At 30.9% G+C, this 15,545-nt stretch overlaps 1 protein-coding gene across 1 annotated transcript in view; it reads left to right on the top strand.

The window, feature by feature from the left end:
• The first annotated feature begins 5,475 nt into the window (after positions 1-5,475).
• Positions 5,476-15,545, top strand: part of LOC128160861 (teneurin-3-like) — a 35,145-nt gene continuing 25,075 nt past the window's right edge. Inside the window, exons 1-5 of the mRNA XM_052824171.1 lie at positions 5,476-5,493; positions 6,220-6,320; positions 11,652-11,743; positions 12,904-13,074; positions 13,228-13,356. Of these exons, the coding sequence (XP_052680131.1) occupies positions 5,476-5,493; positions 6,220-6,320; positions 11,652-11,743; positions 12,904-13,074; positions 13,228-13,356 (511 nt within the window). The remainder of the gene's footprint in view (positions 5,494-6,219; positions 6,321-11,651; positions 11,744-12,903; positions 13,075-13,227; positions 13,357-15,545) is intronic.

Raw genomic sequence — 15,545 nt, 5'->3', positions numbered from 1 at the left:
AATGGCGTTGCTTGATTTTATTAATGACACTGTATTTGAAACACAATAACATTATTACCGCGCAGACGAATCTTAAATAAATTTCAGAAATAAAACTATAAAACCTATGGATCACGTGGACAAATTTTCAAGGTAGGTTTTCTCACAAGCAGTTAAACCCGCGAGCTACCTTAAGTGTTAAAATATTGTTTGTAAATTTAAGCGCAACTACTTTTTGAAGAAGATTCCGGATTCTTTTGGTATAAAAAGATTTCAATTTTTTTTCTGTTAATTTAAGACATTGCATGATAAAAAAAAAATCCAAGTCTATAAGCTTTTAACTTTCAAAGGTTGGTGGAAAAAATAACTATGCAATGAGAGTTTCTGTCTGAGACGTCAATTATCACAATGTTCTTATCTTGATTGAATTGAAACCGAGGAAAAAAATATACATCAATCAAATTAAAGTAATTTTTCAAATAATGGCGATCGTGTTTAAATACACCATTATAGGTAAGTATTAATTTATCAATATTTACTCTCTCTCTCTCTCTCTCTCTCTCTCTCTCTCTCTTCTATCTTTTTTTCTGACCCTAGCTCTAAAATTAAAGTTCTAAATACTTAAATAGCTTACAATAGTAAAACTTCCCTTCGTCAATAACCACTCCAACGTGTGCATTTATAATCACCATCACATTTTTTTAGCTTTGCTTAGGAAATATGTTAATACTCTCTTGGGGGACAATAATCTTGCTATGGTCTTCAAAGCTAATAATTAAATAAAACTATTCTATAAAAGTTGAAATAAAAATCAATAAACAAACAAAAATTCGCTGTAGTTTGTTTTTAGTTTTTGTATAACGAAGTTATAAAATCAATTTAGCATAACAATATTCACCTCTTTTACAATAAAACACATATTTGAACTATAGTGTGTGTAATTATGTTGACGCATTTAATTAGCTCCGCATAGATAAAATAATGTTAACAGATGATCAACAGTGTATTAACATAGAGCCTCATATGACCCTAGTCTTTGTTTTATTCACCCGTCGGATGTATTACCTATGTCTACTTTTCGGGAAAAGAATTGTATATCATTTAGGGAATTTTTCGAACCTGTTGTTAAAATATTACTTTAGATATCACTTTCTATAAACTAATTTATTATCTCGATACAAAAACTAGAGGTTTTTATTTTATTATATTGAGACCAGAGGTCAGGAAATTGGTTACGCATTTCAGAAACCGGAAGTCAATTTGATAATAGCTAGTTGCTAATATTTAAACATTGACAATGTTACATGTTTCGTTCCAGAATATCAATACAGATTTTTTAATGTACAAAATATGTATTAAATCAATATACACATAGAGACAATTACTTGCATTTATTGTGAGATTAAAACGGATGCCCGTGTTTCTATTTGGTACATGTATTTTATCAATACTTATACTCAAAGTGAATAGAAGTAAACTTTATTATCACGTTGACTGATGTACATTGCGTTTCATCAGGGGTTATCTAATTGTTTATATGATGTAGAAGGGCTAATGATCCATTACTGAAGTATCCACATGGGTATCAGACACTGAAACCAGTAGTTAATACTGTGGAATCATTAGAATTCGTGGTTGCTCAATTTTCTTGGTATTCGTTGGTATCCCTCCCCCACGAATGTAAAACCTCAACGAAAACAATTTTAGAAAGAGTAATCTTTGTTACCCACACATCCACGAAATTAAATCCACACGAATGAGCAAAAAGTCACAATCCTTGAAAATTGGCCCCCATGAATTTAAATGATTCCACAGTATTGTTTTTATTGATAGGGTGTCTGAAGTGTATGTACAAAGTCTAGCGATTCCCTTATTTTTATTTGATTATTTAATAGGTTAAACAATCAAAATCGTTAGAAATATTCTGGAAAAGCATTCAGCCAAAAAAACCCCACAAAAACTGAAACTAGTGTGAGGTCACAGACTGTGCTGATCAAATTTATATCATAATTCCGTGGAGAATAATGGGGCCACAAAGAGGAGGGAGGTTAAATAGGAACGAAAAAAAATTAAATGAACAAAAGGGGTCTGGTAAGATATGGTTAAAAATTGACGGACTTTTTAAAACTTTTTGTGTAGGATCTACTGTACTTAATTGTCAGATGTTATATGAAGACACAATTCAGAGGATATTGTGAACAAATAATAAGGAAGTAAATCCAAGATAATGACCATAAATAACTTTTTGAAGCGTACTCTATCACAATTCTCTTGTCTTAGTTGATTTTAAACCAGGAATTGAATGAACGTTTTACAGAAATCCAAACACTTACAAGATTTTTTCTGATTATGGCAATTGTGCATCACTACACCATCATATGTAAGTATTTATTCTTTATTTCTTATTTACTACTTATCTTTATATATCTGTCTAACGTTTAACAATAAATAGACTAAACATTTCATGGGTTCATAATGATAAAATCGTTCATATAGAGCATGCATGAAAAATAGGCTCATGGTCGGCTTTTACCATTTTTAGGCAAACACAAAATGTATACGTTGTTAAATCCAATTTGTAAATTTCAACAATCCAGTACATTATACGATTTAAGGATAGTTGTGAATCAATGATGAAACATTATAGAGACACTAAGTCACCTTTGTTGTTATATTAAATATTCGGGTAAGTATCTGGTGTCATATCATTCCTTAGACTAAATGTGAATGAAAATATTTTTTTTATTATAACGATTAAAAGTTGGCAACACAGTATGGGTATTATAAAAAAAACTAACAATGAAAAAGATTGGAAACCGGGGGTCCTATTATTCAAATAGTGCCCTTTTAGGAGGGTAAGAGTTGAAATTGACACCCGAGAAAACTATTGTCAACCGACGCGAAGGTTGACAATAGTTTTCTTGGGGTGTCAATTTCAATTCTTACCCTCCCAAACGGGGACTATTTATTTCATTATACTGAATGTCTTAGTTTTAAAGAAAACTTTACTACTTATATATATGAATGACGTGAATTCTTTGGCGAACCGTACGCGCATAGTTTACGCGCATGTAACAATTCGTTGTGTTACCCGTTGCTAAGTGTGTTGCTAACGCTGAGGGTAATAGAACGGATTATAAACTGCGTCTAAACCAATCAGATTTCAGTATTTAACATGAAAGTATAATAATACCATATGTTACATCAAAGGTAATTCAATGCTTAATATGACTTGAGAGGGAAAAATGTCAATTATTGATACCTTCATACAGAACCAGTAAGTCAGTCCAGTGGTTAATATTGTTAATTCTTAACAAGATGAATTAAAATAATACTACATGTAACATGCAGGAAAAGTATAATATCAACATGCAATTTGCTTTGTGTTCATGTGGGAAACATTAAGATGCACACCATCTCTTTTGGACCTTTAGAAATTATCCCACTGCTAGAAATAGTCTTTTGAGTCTCCTTTTTGCTGGATTTGAACATTTTTGATACAAAGACATTGTTATCATGTGAAGAGAATTTGCCTTCGCTGACTCTTACTTGTACTAATATTATTGCTGTTGTTTTCAAATTTATGGATGACACTTAATTACTTAATTACCTTGTTTCATAACTACAAATCTTTGTAAATTTTCACTTTGTTCACTATATTTTCAACTGAAATCCATGTTGGTTTTTATTTAGGTTTATTAAGACACATCTTAACATGTTCTGAGACAAATAATTCGTTCATTTTCGACAGCTAGGCATTTTAATATGCATACGATAGTTTTTGCGAAGATTTCTTCCTATTGTGTTCACGAATGGGTAATATATTTTGAAAAGATCGATTGTTTATTCAATTACAGTACATAAGTAACTAATTTGTTTCCTTCATTTTATGACACTTCATAGTCCCAAAACATATTTTAAAGGCATTCAGCATGACTGAAAATCGTTATTCTAGATTACTATACCCTCAATGACTAAATATGACAGCTGATACGGTTTTGATACTCATATACGCATCCATTTAATGCTTTCTTCTTTTTAAAATAATACTCAGTGGTATGCATTATGGTTTTTATTGTATATAAACTATATACCTAACGATATAGGAGTATTTCAAGATAAAACTATTGCGAAATAATATCACCGTTGAAAGTATATAATGAAAAAAGGACATTATAAACTAAGTGATAAGATATTTAAATAATACTTTTTGAGCATACACTATCCCAACATTTTTCTATTTTGGTTGAATTTAAATCGAGGAAGTAAAAGATCGCATTCAGACTACAGAAATCCTTACACTTACAAGGATTTTTAAAGTTATTGTGTATAAATACGCCATGATATGTAAGTATTCATTGTTTATTTTCGACACAACTTGTCTATATTTCTATCAGTCTAGTTAACTCAAAATAAATATTTGTACATTTTATAAGGTTTCAAACCTTTCTATCGTTCATATAACGCATGAATTAAAGACATGTTCATGATCGACTTTTAATATTTTAGGCAATTACATTATACATGTATACGTAATTCAAAATCATTTTGTAAACTTACAGAGGTCCAATATATTATAGAAATTAAGGATAATTGTAAATAAATGCAATATTTAAATGCGCGAATGTGTATTTACGAAAATTAAACAATTGGTTTCTTTATTACATGTATGTTTTATATGATGACCCCTTTGTTCAATAACAACAAAAATACTTTTGTGGGGTCTCTTTGCAGTTTTACAAGCCTTTTCTATGTCGATCAAAGCAGTGTATCTTTATAAGAGGGTAGCATTTTTGTAAGATTATCCATTTTCCAATGTTTAAAATTGTTGCATGATTCAGTAAGTTTTTTTGTTTGCATGTATCTGAAGTAATACTGGCACTGTACCAGATATCGGCTAAGATTTAACGTTTCCTTAATTATTTGTTTGAAATTATGGATAACACTTTATTAATCAGTTAGATTATGCCTTTATTTAGAACCCTAAAACATCTTGTTTTGTGTTTTTAAGCCCGTCCAGAATTTGTTGAGTTTTCAAGATTTACTGAACCAGGTATTGGTGCATGTTTGGCAATAACATGGTCCCCATAGGTAGGAATTGGCCATAAATGTGGGGAGGGGTCAATTTGTACATAGGGATATGTGTAAAGTGAACATATTTAAAAATTTTCTCAAAAACTATTTGGCCAGAAAAGCTCAAAATTATGTGTAAGCATCCTCAGATAGTGTAAATTCAAGTTGATCTCAGGGGCATGGTGAGGCCGCAATTAGGGGATGTTAAGTTTATAAATGGGAATTTCTTGGAGAAAATGGGGCCACATGGGGGGGGGGGGGGTTCATATAGGAATAAAGAAAAAATAAAAACAGCAAAATGGGCTTAGTAATACGTGGATAAAAATTGACAGATTTTAAAAAATACTTTCTGTGTAAGATCTGATGTACTTAATTGTCAGGATGTTTCGAATTTGATACTTTAATGCTCATACAATCAGTGTTATGGCTATTGTTGCTCAGGTGAGCGATGTGACCTTCGGGCCTCTTGTTAATTAATGTTTTCCATGCTTAAGTAAGATAAGGTAAACCAAAATCTGAGTGTTAGTGTTCGAGTTATAAGATAGTTACAGAGCCCACAATTCTTGTTACATTGTATTTAAACAAAGCTCATTTCATGTTATTGCTTATATTTTGAAAGCTAAAAAGAAATTGTTAGGTTTAGTCGTTAAATGAAAGAATTCACTTCTGCTCCACGCAATATATACAAATGTTGGTTATGGTTGAGAGCAACACTGTTTTTTAGCCTCTCCCCCATCCATCGGATACAATATTGTTCGAGACAAAACGGAAGGCAATTTATTCGTCAAAAGGAACTAAGATAACATAATCAAAGTTGCACGACGATACAATAACTTATGCTTTGTAATATTAAAAAATAACACCCTTAAAGGCTTTATAAACACACTGCTATTATTTTATGAGATCGACTTAGAGTTCGTGAACTCATTTTTGCGGTCAGTGCATTTCCTTAATATCCTCATCATCAAACCGTCTTTTGTGATAGTTTTATCTTGCTATTTTTTTATATAATAACTTTCATTATTTATGATATAACATTACTCGAAGGTAAAACTTACTTATAAAGACACCTTTGAGAGGATATTGTGAACAATAAGGAAGTCAATCCAAGGTAATGATCATTACAAACTTTCTGAAACGTACTCTATCACAATTCTCTTTTCTTAGTTGATTGTAAGCCAGGAAGTATATGAACGTATACAGAAATCAAAAAAAGCTAACAAGAAATTTCCAAATCATGGCGATTGTGCATCAATACACCATCATATGTAAGTATCTATTCTTTATTTCTTATTTACTACTTATTTATATCTGTCTGTCTAACGTTTAACTATAAATTAGCTAAACATTTCATCAGTTAATAATGATAAAATCGTTCATATAGAGAATGCATGAAAAATAGGCTCAAATTCGGCTTTTACCATTTTTAGGCAAACACAAAATGTATACGTAGTAAAATTCAATTTGTAAATTTCAACAAACCAGTACATTATATGATATAATGATAGTTGTGAATCAGTGATGAATCATTATAGAGACACAAATTCACCTTTGTTGTTATATTAGATATTCGGGTAAGTATTTGGTGTTATATCATTTCTTAATCTAAATGTGAATGAAAATATTTTTTTATTATAACGATGAAAAGATGACAACACAGTATGGGTATTATAAAAAACCTAACAATAAAAAGGAATGGAAACCGGGGGTCCTATTATCATATGTTACATCAAAGGTAATTCAATGCTTTAAATGACTTGAGAGGGTAAAAGGTCTCAATCTTCATACGAAACCAGTCACTCAGTCCAGTAGTTAATTTTATTCGTTATTGATTAATCGTCTGAAAGGTATTTTGATTACAAAATGTACGGATAATTTTATTTATAATAGTGTATTTTTCACAAGAAACATCTTTAAAACTGAAATGTAACCAACAGGGCCTTGAAAGTTGAGGTTGATAAGTTATAAATAGTCAACCTATAGTTATGTGTTTTACCATTTTCTATATGGAGATCACATTTTCCCTGCATAATATATCACTCATAACTACTGAAAAAACCGATTCAACCGATCAAGGAATTCATCAACATAGAAAACAAAAACAAATGTAGCGTCTTTAATATAAATTGTTTATACATTCAAGACTTTAAAAAAGTTGTCGTATATGTCATATCAATATGAGAAATTAAGAAACGCAAAGTACTTTTATATCCATACGGTGACAAATTGTTTTAATATTAAGATGGGTTAATATTTCCCTTTGAATGATTGCAATTACATTCTGAAGTAGAAGTCTCTATACAGCACAATATATGTGTACCATTCTTTTATGATGCTAAGGGAGACATAAAGATTATTTCTCAAAAGAATATGCAATCCACCTGGGGACGAATGTATTGTCCTCTGCTTCTCGTCGTGCAATATTTGGTCTCTCGGTGCTAAAGTAATCAATGCCCCAGCCTTAATCAATACTTGTAAATCAATGTACAAAGATCATACCATATTTATCATAAAATTCTCCTCTTAAAGATAAATGACGAAATATTCAATTATACAGGATCGGCATTCTTAAGAGCATGTCTACGAGAAAACCATGCAAGGGTTGTGGGAGCAAGGTTCTCTGATCAACTTTATATTTTGTGTGTAACAGTGTGCATCTATATGAAATAATTTGCCACAAATGTTTTTGGATGTGGCCAGTCTAAACTTGGTTCTGCAGCACTGTTACTAAAAATAGCATTTTGACCCTTTTAAGGAATAAAATTGTGCATAATTCACCCAATTATTGTTAAGAATTCTGAGTTTAGTTTAAATATAAATTCAAAAAGTCATTTAGAGTTAACACTAACAAGATACATATGTGTAAATCATTTTGTGAGACTTACCAAATATTCTTTCTGTAAAGTGCATATAGGTCACAAATCTGTCATGTTTCCAACTTTTTGTAAAATTGTAAAAATATACATTTTTAAAATGCTTTAAAAGTCAGAAAGTGGAACTTAAAATTCACTAAATCTGTTTCTAGTTATAAAAGGACATTTATCTTTACAATATATCAAAAATCTGTCTTTGGACTCTCAATAATATTGTAAATATATTATCTTAAAGTTGGACATTTTTCTACTTTTAAAACTATCCAGAATCTGTAGTTTAGCGTTAGCTTTACATTGTCACATGTATACTATGGGGGAAAACCTGACATATTCGCGAGCCAAACAATATTTTACTGAACTGAGGGGTTGCTTCAACATATTGCAGCTTTTATTTAAAACCAATGCCATTAAAACACGAGAAATCATGGGAAAATGGAAATTTGAATATACATGTAAGCTGAAGTGGACTTAACTATTTTTTTTAAATCTTATATATCTCACTATCAATGAAAGAAAAGGTAAGCACGCTTACATACCCCCATACCCCATTATTTGCCAGTGTTACACATTAGACAGGCAAAGTAACCATTTGATACACGAATGAATAATTACAGGGACAAAACTACAAAACTCAAAGTACTGAAGTATTTAAAGACGGGATCGTTTGGTGTGTAATTTTACATATTGTTTACTTCATATTAACAATTTCTCTCTCTCTCCCTCTCTCTCTCTCTCTCTCTCTCTCTCTCTCTCTCTCTCTCTCTCTCTCTCTCTCTCTCTCTCTCTCTCTCTCTCTCTCTCCTCTCTCTATTATTAATATTTGGGATAACTATTTTATAGTTTATGTTTATATCTATATGCGGTTTTCGCAGGTTGTGATCCCTTGGGGAAAGGGTAACCTAATACCTCTTTTTTTCCTTTACAACTATATTTTATTTTTAAGAAAAGGTACAAACTTTAATTTTTTCAAAAAGGAGATAAACTGCTAATAGAGAGGTAGGGAGTAGAGCTCCTTATTTATTTCATTTGTACTTACTGTGTTACATTCTCAAGAACTAAAAAAAAAACTCTGGCCCTCTCCCTGTCATTTCAAGATTTCATGATTGTTTTAACTTAGAAAAAAGTCTGATTCATAAAATAAATAAGAAAAAAGAAGAATGGAAGAAATGAACTATAAATTCTTCCGTCGGGCGGATCAAAACTTGCAATGATATACAGATATAGTTATATTTGATAAAAGTGATTTAATTATGATTTTAAAATTCAAATACGAATCATAAAAAATTCAAACAGTCAAAATTAATGCTTATAGGAGTCTAACCTTATCATACGCAGGGTGGTTTATAGATGACCAGTGAAATATACACGTACAGAAATGTGATGTCTATTGCGACTGACTCTGATGATAACGATGAAAAATTGCACCAGGCATTCCTAGTGAATTCCGAATGATTTCAACATAGAGAGAATAATCTTACCATGACCAGGCTACGCTCAGGTCAAACCGAGTCCGTAGGACATCTGTCATTTTAACGATATATCATTCTATCAAATTTCAACATACCCCATTATAAATCAAATCTTTGTAAGAAATCAGTACTCTACTCGTTTTTGTGGATTTTTTCGAGTAAAATATGATAATCTGTGAATGAGATTATCTTGGAAAAAAGTCGTCCAAATGTGCTGCTTAAATATTTCGGGACAGTAAATAGCAGTTTATAGACTAGATACAAGTCTCAATCAAACTTCAATATGTGATATAGTGAATAAAAATAACAAAATGGGGCAATTTTTGTGCAATTAAAATCATTCAATATCATTATATATTTCAACAACACTCACAGCATTTCTCAATACTTTGCCTGAACTTGAACTTGTATAGCTTTCTCAACATTCTGACTAGTTTACCTTCTCTACAGAAGAGGGCAACAGGGGAGACAATTCTAACAGTAGTAATGAAAAGCAAATGTAATGAATAAGAATTCTTTGAGAAACAATGATGACAACTAATTTTTTTTTTTGATTAAAAGCAAAATAAGGTTTCTTTTTCATGTTTAATTACAAATAATGACTTCAGTGGATTAAAACCGCATGTAAAATAAAATTTAAAAAAACAACAAATTTTTATTTTATTTGAAAATTGGATGTTTTTGTTAATTTATTACTTTTTAGTCCTTGAGAGTCCAAAGATGAATTTTATTTATTTGTAGCAATACATCAGACAGTTTCTTATTAACTCAAAATTTAAAAAAATAATGCGCCACTTTCTGAGAATTTCTTTCTGATAAATTGACAAAAATGTATTATTATCTAGTCTTGGCATCCTGCCAACATTTACACCCTTGGGACTTCATGGTGTAAATAGAAATATGGGAAAAAAAACATGCGACGATTAAAGGTTTCAACTTCCTCTTTAAGAATATAGTCTTATATTTTTCAAACATTGTTTATACATTTTGTAATTTATTACTGAATTTGACAATTTTTCTCTGAATTTTTCTTTATTTAGAGGCTTATTAACCAGAATACAATACTGACCGTTACTATAGATAGAAACATTCAGTGCAAAAACAAACATCAAATATCTGACTCTAGATGGGTATCCTTTAAGTCTATGATAAAATTCTGTTCATTCTTGAGACTTGCTGCCACAGCTATTTTCCATATTTACATGGTTTGCTCGTAGGCATGCTTTTAAGAAGAATGAGGTTATTATAAAAAATACTAGGTATCGAACTCTTGCTGTTGTCCTCTTTCAATATTATCCAACAGGTAAATAACAACCATTTTTTTTATTCGTTTCATATCAAATATATACATGTACAACACAAAAACAGGGGATGAAACAATATATTGTTTTTATTATTGATGATACAATCATGCATGGATGCATTACCTATAATAGTTTTAATAATTAATCAAATTGGTTTGTAAAACAAATATATGAAGACACATTATTAATATCCTATGAAATTTTCGTAGGCAGATTCACTTATAATACGTTCATGGGTTGGATGAATAAATATCATTGGTTTCCGTAAAGGCAATGATAAAATCCACCCATTTTCTCTTTTCATGAGAATCTTTTTTTCACTTTTCCCAACACGGTCAATTCCATTTAGGAAAGGTTCACCTTTTTCTGTAACCCAATATGATGTATTTGTATTTGATGTTTACATTTATATCTTTGTTTTTATTTCAATTGTTAGATTTTACTCTGATAATACACGAATCAATGTCCAGTTATATCAATAGGTAAGAGAAATAGTAAGAGACACTGCATACTGACTAGCAGTATGTTGAATATATATTGAAAAATTTTAATTTAAAAATACTGTGGATGCATCAGAATTCGTGGGGACCAATTTTCCTGGATTACGTATATTATAATAAGTCGTGGGGACTTGTATTCTTTTATGCTACAAATGGAAATATGACTTTATAGCACTAATTTGTTATTTTATTTATACATATTTATATTTTTTAGCAAATTAAAACTGTTATTGAAACTTTATTTTACCAATAGACATTGTGTTAGACTGATTATTTTAATGTACATTTCGCCTTTTAATTACATTATTAGGTGAAACATTTTTGACAATCCTTCTTTTAACATTCGCATTCAAACAACAAAATTGTTCAATTGTAACTAACCATGAACATGAAATTGAATATAAAGTTCTATGTCGTATGGTAGATAAATGATAACATTGTTTTTTTTTTTAGAGATCTGTGTTTGGATACAGTTACAAGATTTATAGATGACCAAAACGAATGTTCATTTCGTTTAAATACTGCAAAGGATATCCTTCAAAGTGGTAGGCTCTTGAAAAAAAAATTAATTTTTGTCTCGAATTATTATTTGAATTAAATCAAACGTGAATTATTCCACTCTAATGTTTTAGATAGATGTGTTAATAATAATTAATAAAATAATCCCTTTTGAAACAGTGCCAATCTAATTCACAAAAGCCTTTATAATATAATCGTTTCATAGGCCGGCATGCATTGAAAATTTATTCTAGCAACGTAATTTTTGACTCTTCAAAAAAAAGTAATTATATAAAAAAATATATATAAATAGTCAAAAATATTTTCGTTTTGGCAAAATCATGAGTCATTTAGGAAATAATTAATGAAAATGACAAGTAAATAACTAAAGTCTGTCCCGGGTTTTTTTATTCCGAGATAAATTCACAATTGTCAATTAATACTAGAAAATGTTTTAGTAAATTGAATAGATTTTTAAGTTATCAAAAATTCCCAAGCAAAAGAACAGTAATTTTGTCGCATAATTTACCCAACTGTCATGTACGAGCCGATTTCGAAAGTCTACGGAATTTTTCAATGTTAATTTCGGCCATTGCCAAGATAAAAGTGTACAACCTGGTTCTTTATATACAAACATGTTCAAAATGGTATATGTGTATTTTAAGAGATTTAAACAACTTTTGAGTTTAATGCAACTATTGAAAGAAACTGTAGCTTATTCTTTAGCTGAAGTTTATTTTTTCAATTATTAAAACAGTGTTGCTGTTGCATCCCCATCTATTGTCTCTCAGATCGATGTAGAAATACTATGGAAAATACTATCCTGTCAGCTTATAATATGATTTATAAGTTGGTAAAATAAAAAGAAAATTAAAACATAAATAAAGCTTCCATTTTTGTATGTTAATGGGAAATGTCGTTTGAAAACAGAGAACAGTTTTAAAACTATTGTCAATCATAACGAAAACTCACAAAGCACTTCTTCAGTAAAATAAATTTCATTTTAGAATGATTGACATTGTTATACTTTAAACTACCCAATAAATGCAAAACAAAAAATGATAAGGACATTCTGCATATAAGACTAAATTTTGATACATAAAATATCGTATTGAATAGTGAAACAGAGTCATTAACACAAAGATTATTTTTCTCTTGCATGACATTTCAAATAGTTATGAAGATCACATTTACTTTTTCATGATAGTTACCACCTGTCCCAAAAAATGTAATTTGCGGACGAGTTATTTGTATAATTACGGAAACTCTCTGGAAAAAATTCACCTAACGATAGGCGATAAGAGGGAGATTTTCAACTTTTGTTCAGGATTTGGTCATAAAGCAAATTTTAACATCGACTGTTCATCATGGAACGCAAGTAAGTCATATATCTAAACATATGTAATCAATAATTAGGAATGGAAATGAATCAATTTGATTTTTTTCAATGATGATAATACTTTTTAAATTTTATTTAAAAGAAAGAAATTAATTCAATATGTATAATGAAGAAACGCAATTAATTTTTCAGAGGAATACATTATTTGGAATTATGTTCATGCCTGCTTCGTAGAGGATGCACAATGTGTCCATATCAACAAATACTGCGTCTGTCATTGTTTGCCTGGATATATAATGGTGGACGAAAAGTGTCTAAAAAGTAAGATAGTAATAACATGTAGCATACAATAAGTATTGTTAAATCAATTTAATTCTATTGGGGCAATTTTTGATGCATTGTGAGTGTTTTGCTTATTTGTGGGGATGTCAATTTGCGGGTGCAGGGTTTGCAGTTTCAGTACGAAAACTTACTAATGATTAGTTATTTGTTTTAAATATTTTTATAGTTGTAGTAATTTTAGTAGTAGTTTATAAATAGTATACAATTATTTAATGCTTGAGCAGTCAAAAGACCAGAATATTTTCCCCGAGGTGCAGGGAACAGCTCAGTATGATCTATTACCCGAGACCAACAGCCGAGCTGAGAACAGCTCAGTATGATCTACTGCCCGAGGCCAACGGCCGAGCTGAGCTTTTCCCTGCACCAAGGGAAAATATGCTGGTCTTTTGACTGTTCAAGCATTAAATAATTGTTTTATTACCTAATTCCTTTTTTAGTTTTCGGGGTTTACAATTTGCCTATTGTATATGGTTTTCGTGCCATTATGCAATATGCAAAAAAATGTCATCTTTTACATTCACAAACCCTGTTGCATGCATTACACCATCTCAATTTAATATTAGTTTACACAAAGAAGGGGGGTCTTCAACCCATTAGATTTTAAATAGTATTTTACCTTATATGAAGCTTTAAAACTGTTCATTATTTGATACTCCATCTTGATAACATTGAATTTGGCTTCACCAAGTACAAAAACAGCGTCTATGTAAAGGAATATACATTCCCTGGGAACTATCGAAAGGATGTAACATTAACATACTCGCGTTCTGAAATACGTTGCCGGTCCAATAGACCGTAGTCAGCAGTTTCTAGAGATATGTGTTCTTGTTCTTCTGTCTCTCTGAGTTTGTTGTTAGATACTACTTTTGACCATCTGATCTTAGATATGGACCATAGGCATCGATGTATGAACATTCCCAGTTCCATTGTGATCTCTCTCCGGAGATTTCAGCATTCTTATCATTTTTATCCATATAGTAATACTGATTTTACATTACTATTGGAGATCTTGAGCTTTGTACTTGTGATTATATGGGTAGATTTCTAAACTGGTTTTAAGATGGCAAACATATGAAGAGCTTTGTTGATTTTTGTAATATCAGTACTTCCTGGTGTTGTTATAATGCTGACCAGATTTGTGGAGGTGTCTACTTCTTCCAAACGCTCTCCATTTACTTGTGCGGGGTTGCTGTTCCGTGCATTTATTTTCATTATTTGGTACTCTTTAAATTGATATTTGGTCTTAAGCTTCCAAATGTTGTGTGTAGTTTGGTTGTTTTATCCTGCAAATGCTGATGAGTGAAAGCCATAAGCAAAGGTCGTAGGCATACTCTAAATTCCTTATATTACGCGAGTACTTAATTCTGCGACCCCGCTGTTTTGTATGAAATTGCGAGAATATAGAATCGCGAATGACGAATTTAACTCATTACTTCTTATAGTTCTCAACGATCAGAAATTAATGGCGAGATTTTAAAAACAGCGAAGGGAGCTTTTCTCGATTTTATACGGATATTAATTGTTCGGATTAGGAATCTACAGAAATCTAGATCACCAAGTTTGTTTCTCGTTTTCCATCTAATGTCTGTACCAATGTACACTGCCGAGGGCCTTTTCAAGGTCAACAAATTTGAAGGATAGAGAGGATTGTCCCTTTATTGACTGCTCTATGGTGTTTTGTAAAACAAAAATGTTGTCTTTCTGATCTAAATTCTCCATGCTCCTTTCTCAGTGATCCATCAACGTGTAGTTTAACTCTGTCCAAGAGAACTCTTAAAACATTTTACTAAATGTTGGTATAAGTGTGATTCCACGCCATTTGTTAAATTCTGTTTAATTTCCAATTTTGGAAGTTTCAAAATAGTTACTCTATCGGCATTGTTATACTTAATCTTCCTAATGGCTTTTTGTTTTTTAATTACACTGATTTCCTCCACACTAATGTCAAGGGTTCTTGCGGTTTTTTTAAACGTTCTGGTCATCTTCACTGTACCACTGTGAAAGAATGTTGCTATGCTGGTCTTTCACAACACTTGAATTGTTTGTAAATTTTCCAGACATCATTTTGGCGATTTTATAGAGTTCTTGGGTATTTCAAGTCTACCTCCGCTCTATAAGCACTGTCTTCTATACATTCCCGTTTGTCTCCTTGTACTTCATTTGTCTCC

This window comes from Crassostrea angulata, chromosome 8 (assembly GCF_025612915.1).
Source record: "Crassostrea angulata isolate pt1a10 chromosome 8, ASM2561291v2, whole genome shotgun sequence".
NCBI classification, from domain to species: Eukaryota; Metazoa; Mollusca; class Bivalvia; order Ostreida; family Ostreidae; genus Magallana; species Magallana angulata.
Note: the sequence above shows the minus strand (reverse complement) of the source record. Positions and strands in the feature narration are given on the sequence as shown.